The sequence below is a fragment of the Sesamum indicum genome, unplaced genomic scaffold, assembly GCF_000512975.1.
Source record: "Sesamum indicum cultivar Zhongzhi No. 13 unplaced genomic scaffold, S_indicum_v1.0 scaffold00155, whole genome shotgun sequence".
NCBI classification, from domain to species: domain Eukaryota; kingdom Viridiplantae; phylum Streptophyta; class Magnoliopsida; order Lamiales; family Pedaliaceae; genus Sesamum; species Sesamum indicum.
In genome coordinates this window covers 311709-318085 of record NW_011628063.1, presented here as the reverse complement: position 1 = coordinate 318085, position 6377 = coordinate 311709, and the positions used below count along the sequence as shown (strand labels likewise).

The 6377-nt window shown below is 35.2% G+C and overlaps 1 protein-coding gene across 5 annotated transcripts; it reads left to right on the top strand.

The window, feature by feature from the left end:
• The first annotated feature begins 1271 nt into the window (after positions 1-1271).
• LOC105179410 (peroxisomal membrane protein PEX14) lies at positions 1272-6016 on the top strand. 5 transcript variants are annotated; one of them, XM_011103030.2, is made up of 12 exons: positions 1272-1408; positions 1801-2039; positions 2182-2230; positions 2375-2538; positions 2717-2906; positions 3047-3139; positions 3788-3858; positions 3974-4016; positions 4103-4170; positions 4659-4703; positions 4800-4868; positions 5216-6016. In XM_011103030.2, exons 1-12 carry the CDS (start codon positions 1351-1353, stop codon positions 5690-5692), a joined length of 1566 nt encoding a protein of 521 aa, XP_011101332.1. In that variant the 5' UTR covers positions 1272-1350; the 3' UTR covers positions 5693-6016. The 5 variants fall into 5 exon arrangements, with proteins under 5 accessions (XP_011101332.1, XP_011101331.1, XP_011101330.1 ...); XM_011103029.2 differs by having other exon boundaries at positions 2372-2538; XM_011103028.2 differs by having other exon boundaries at positions 2351-2538; positions 3047-3136.
• The last annotated feature ends 361 nt before the right edge of the window (positions 6017-6377 follow it).

The window sequence follows — 6377 nt, the reverse complement described above, 5'->3', positions numbered from 1 at the left end:
TAAATGTATATAAATAGAATAAACTCAGTAAGTCAACAATGTCAACTTTTTGTGAAAGAAATAAGAGATAATTACAACGAGTTTCTTGAAATTTAGTATAGCTATAAATATTTATTTATTATTTAAAAATTATCAATATTTTTAAATTTGATAAAATTATATATTTTTTTATGGAGACTATCCATTATGCCCTTGTTTTTGTTAGTTTAATTTTTTTTAGAAAGTTTGTAAAAAAAAAGTTGTCGAGGTGAAGTTTTCTTCTTACTCTTCTAGTTCATTAAAAAAAATAAGTTAAAATTATTATGTAGTTAATAAGAGCATTTTAGTCAGTTCACTAAATATATATATATATATATATGGATAAAATCTACCAAAAACTAACAAATAGACTAGTTGTTGAACATACATTAATAGAAGGTGTCATACTTTTGCATACAGAAATTTTTTTATAAAAATAAGAAAAATTTGTTACAGTCTCACATAATAGAAGGTGTCATACTTTTAGTCCCATAGTTTATGGACTTAACGCACTTGATCTCATAATCTAAAAATTTATAACATTTGGGACAAAAATTCCTATATTTTATCTATAAGACCAAACGTGCCATAATTTTTTATCCATCGAATAAAAAATGCTACAACTTTTTATCTTACGGAATAGAATATGTTAAGCCCGTGAACTGTGGAACCAAAGTGCAATACTCTCTATTCTATGGAACAAAAAAGTGCAATTTTTCCTAAAAATAGTAACATTTTTATTACATGCAATCAAGTACTTGAGAATTGTGAAGTATGAACTTATACAGATTACAACTGAAATTCCATCCTTTTTAGAGTAATTTTTTGAAAGAAGTGAGGTCACTTTTGGAACTCTAAATTTAGCATATTGAAGTAGTCACTCTGAGAGGGTTTACTCTAGTAAAATTGTGTGTATATATATATATATATATGTATAGAGAGAGAGAGAATTCACCCTCTATTGTAATTGACTAATGGTGAATTATTGACATAACTACCCTTTGCAGTAATATCTTCTATTATTGTTACTAAACTCATAGACATTTATTTTGTTTAATTCTATTTAACATCATATTACTCTCTTCCTTTACATATATATATATATATTAAATACTTATATTTATTTATGTTTACATATGAATTTTGAAATATTACAATTGGCTACATTGATAAAGTACAAATCAAACATGGAGGAGGGACTAAAGTAATATGAAACCCAAACTTAAAGGACTATCAGTGATATTTTCTTTTCCTAATAAATAGTTGACTCTTTTATGCTAGTCTATTTTGGGAGGATTCAGTTGAGCGAAAGTGACAGGAACAATCACTGCTATGGCAGCTCCGGCTGACCCTACGCCGAGCTCAGCCGACCAAAACCCACAAACCCCAGGTTGAGTTCTTTTGATTTTGGCTGAATTTTTTTGTTTGATTTATCTATGTATTCTCTCTCCTAGAGCCATCTTACGGAATCTAGTTAAGAATGGACGATCAAACTTCTGATCGGTAGCTTAATTGCTTAGTTTGCTGCATTTCTTGGTATGGAACTTCGGTAGGTTTGTTAAATCATGTATGATGTTATGAAAATTAGCATTGTAATGTTTGTAGGGTGATCTGAATATCTGCCGTATTTTGTTATTTATCACCTTATTTTGCAGCCTATTGATCCATTTTAGTTATGAGCCGTTAGAGAATGAATATGAAGAGAGAATTTATCTTCATTCATTTTTCTAGCACAAAACCTTGCTCGTTCTGATGTACTTCCATCCTGGATTACATTTCCAGCGGTGGAACAAACGACTGTTGATGATCGCCGGGGTTCTAAGGTGGAGGTTGTAAAAGAGAGTTATCCCTCTTCTGTTTTTGTGAACTCAGAACCGATTCGAGAAGAGCAAGTGCAAAATGCTGTGAAGTTTCTTTCACATCCTAAGGTTAGGGGATCACCAGTCATTCATCGAAGGTCATTTCTTGAGAGGAAGGGACTCACGAAAGAGGAGATAGATGAAGCCTTCCGGCGTCTACCAGTGAGTTTTGATCCTCTTTTCCAATTTGGTGTAGAACTGTTTGTTTAACTGCATTCTTTCATAATTTGAATATGAAGGCATCTACTTGGCCTTAGAGGACTAAGTGTGCACTGACATTCTAATTGGTGCGGAAAAATGATAGGACCCAACTCCATCTGTTCAAACGACTGAGCCAGTTGTCACCAATCAAGGTAATTCATGTTGTTGTTTGCTGAAGATTGTCTGCATGCCATAATAAGGAAAAAACTTGACCTTGTTTGGCTAATCAAAGCACTAATTATATCCGATCTTGTCGAATTTACCTTATAAAGATGGGAAGATTAAATCTTCAGCAGATGTTCAGACACAAGCTCCAACACAAGTAGTGCAGTCTAATCCAGTTTTACCTGGGGGTAACACTTTGAAACTAGAGACAGACTCTCGATTCCACTGGTCTTATGCCATTCTTGCTGTTGGCTTCCTGGCTGTATCGGGGGCTGGAACAGTAGTACTTTTCAAGGTATAACTTATAGGAAGTTCCCCTTTGATGATGGTCGCTCTATAAGTTCCATCCTGAACTCATAAAACTGGAAAGACTTTGACTTTTTCCACTTCGCATTTCTTTAGGAGTTACATCCATCAGATGGTCTCATATTTCTAGTTTGATGTGTCATTTTTGGTGGACATGCTTGTGGCAGAATGCAATCATTCCCAGGTTGAAGTCATGGATTTGCAAGGTTGCATCAGAAGATGAAGAAGGTCTGCTAAAGAAGAACAATGGAAAACCAAGTATAGCAGAAGAAGCTGCAACTGCCGCGAAAGTCGCCGCTGCCGCAGCTTCTGATGTAGCTGAGGCAAGCCGACAGATGTTAATGATAAAAAGTGAAGGTAGACTTTTAATGGGCGGGCTCTAGACTCTACTCCATGTATTTGCTGACTTAGTATTTGTTAGCTCATATTATGTGGTTTATTATTGTCTTTTGTTGACTTGCACCTTCCATGATTGTTATTGATTCTGGTTTTTGCAGAGAAGAAATGCTTTGAGGAACTTATGGGCTTGTTAAATGCACAAGTACATGAGCTGAGGTCAATGATGACTGCTATAAAGATGTTGGAAGGTGGTAAGGAGTAGCACTTTCTTCAGTTGCTTGAGACATTGTTTTTCTTCCACTTTTCTTGTCGTAGATATGATCCTAAACTTTCTGATTGATTTATTTATATATTTATTCATCATCATCATCATTGTTATCATTAGTACTATTAGCAGTATCATCTTTATGTTTATAATTATAAGTTTTTATTTCTTTTAGGGGTGCCTTTAGTGTATAGTTTATTTGCTGTGTGCTTCATCTTGTAGTATCCATATCCGAGTACATTCTGACACAGATAAGTTTCCTTGAGGTTCTTCCTCATGCTACTAGAAAGCGAAAGAGTGCAAGACAGGGACACAATTGATAAAGAAGCTGAATTTCTTTATATTTCTGATTTCTTATTTGGCAGATCATATTTTGCCAACAAAATATCTCCGGACAAGATGTATATCCGCTCTGTTTGAATGTTTAGTTTTTCTAACTTTTACCTTTATTTTTAGAACCCACTTTACTTTTTGTGAGGTTTTCAATGAATAGTGCCTATTTAAATACCTCCAGTGATCATTCTCTAGCTGTTTTCTAAGATTGTGCTCGTCAAGCTTCTTCACTTAACATTAGTGTGCTGAGCCTCTCATATAGGACTTTCTTTGAATTAATTCCTTTTTCCATAAAAATCAGGACGAAGTAGAAATGGAAAACTTGTTGTAGAGCAACACGATGATGAAAGGTTTCTAGGGACCAGTTCAAAGGTGAGCTATTATCACTATTTTTCCAGTATAGGCAGATACATTCTAGTCTCCGTCCGATCTGGAATTTCTTTGGCTGTTAACTGTTAATTGTCTAACTTGTCTTCATGATTTCCAGCAACCTTATGCGAATGGAAAGACGGTCTTAGGTTCACATTCAGGTAGTTTTGCATCCATTTTCCTATCTCCTATTGCTAGATTCTCCGTTGAGCTTTTGTATCATGATTTATTGGAGTTTTCTGTGCAGTGAGATCTTCGTCTCGCCCTGCACCTGCTGATCCTTCTGTTGCTCCTCATCCTAAGTCATATATGGAGGTATTTCTTTCACACTTTTTTCTTCTCAATCCTGGACTGCACCTTCATGGTTCCATACGCAATCTAGCTTCTCGCTGTTTTTGGTCCATAACAGAAGCCAGAAGCACAAGACTTTGTGTATTGCTCAGTGCTCTCAGATGCATTTGCTCAAATTATCCACTTACTATTTCTTTCTTGGATTTTGATTTCGAATTTTTCACAGTGATTAACTACACCTGCTGATAGTTGTAAAATGCCTTGTTCCCTTGACCTATTGCTTTCAATTTGGAAATGTGGAAACTAATTTTGATTCTATTGAGGTCCTGGGGAATATTATTAGCAATGTATTAGGCATATGAATATATCATATCTTAATGAGCTCGATGTTGGAAATATATGCTTTCCACTTTCTATTCATTAAGAAAGAACAGATCAGAACTATGATGTATCTTCTATTCTTGCCTTTCTCTTCTTTCTCCTTTTGACCTTAATGTGGGAATTGTTTGCAGATCATGACTATGATACAAAGAGGAGAGAGACCATCAAATATCAAGGTTAGTCCAGCCCCAGTAATGTTGTTACATGCACTATGAAGTTTAACAATTTGCCTCCTTTAGCATGTAAACATTTTCCATGTTTTAATGTATCAGGAGATCAATGATACGCCACCAAATCCCAATCAACCACTATCAAATCCCCGTCTAGCACCAAGGCCAAAGGTTCGCCCAGAAGCATTTCCTATCTCTCACCTTTTCCAAATAATTCAATAAATTACTATTATATAGACATTAAACGCATAGGTGGTCCTATTACGTCGTTAGTTGTGAGATTGACCAATTAATAGTGTAACATACTTCTACTGCAAATATTCATCTGCAGTAAGTGAAAAATGATGATTCGGAGTTATTAACCATATTACTTTGAATCTCTAGCAAAGTACTGCATTTCTGGAACTTGGAATATTGTTAATTCCCAAGAACATCTCATAAAGTGTTCAAAACAAAGACATGTTATCTTAATCATCTAAACCCAATAGATTACTGATACTGCTGCTCATTGCAATCAGCCTTGGGAGGTTAGTCAACCTCAGACCAACTCCACCAACATTCTTCAGACTCAAGAGAGCAGCAAAAGCTCAAATTACAAATTCCCAAGTAACCCGTTAAGTGGTGGTGATGCTGCTCTTTGGTGGCAACGAAAGAATGTCAGAATCACTGAACTTGAAGCTGGCAATGAAAAAAAACCTGGATCTTCCAATGTGTTGGGTAATGAACAATCTGCTAAGCGGTCGTGGGTACCTCCCCAGCCACCTCCTGTTGTGATGCCTGAAGCAGCTGCAGTGATACGGCAACCAAAGAAGCCATCTTATCAGAAAGAACAGACCACTGACAACCAATTACTAGCTCCTTCCCCAGATGTAACTGATGAGTTGCCAAGGATCACAAGAATCCCTGAGGCAGGTGGCAGCACGGAGGCTAATGGCAAAACTTCTGTGCTTTCCTCTAGTGATGAGATACAAGCAGAAGAGAACAGTCGGTATTAGACGACCAATATCACACTCTTACAGTTGACATTTTCACATGAAAACAGGCGAAGGTATATACTTGCAGGACTATCCGTTGGCTAATTATCGTCTATATCAGTACAAGTCCAACGACAGTTGTATGAATTGGACAGAATTGTAACAACCAGTGGTTGGTGATCCATTATGTAGGGAGATTCTGCCATTAGCTATTCACCTGATGTGAGATTGTGTAGTACTGGATCACATTTGTTGCAGTATGGTTGCAATGATATGATTGTATCCCATGTTTTGTCATTGATTGTACTGTCATAAATCAAATTGTCTTTTGTAGAGTACTCCAAATCACACGACTTCAGACACTTCCTATTGATTCTGATTCTGGTATAATCTAACAATAGATTGAGTGGATGTTTGTGTGAGTTTATAAAATTTTAAAATAATTTATAAGCTGTTATAAAGTGTTTGTTAAAATTTTCAAAAAATAAGCTTATAAAATTAAAAGAAATAAATATTAGAAATTTATAATTTAAGAGAAATAGTATGTTTGGTCCTCGACAAAATGATTTTCATAATTTAGTACTATAATTTTATAATCTTAATAATTTTAGTCATTTTTCGATTAATTTGACTAGAAAATTACATTTGGCTTGCACATGAATCAATTAATAATTTTAGTCCTGTAAATCAATTTGTACAGGACTAA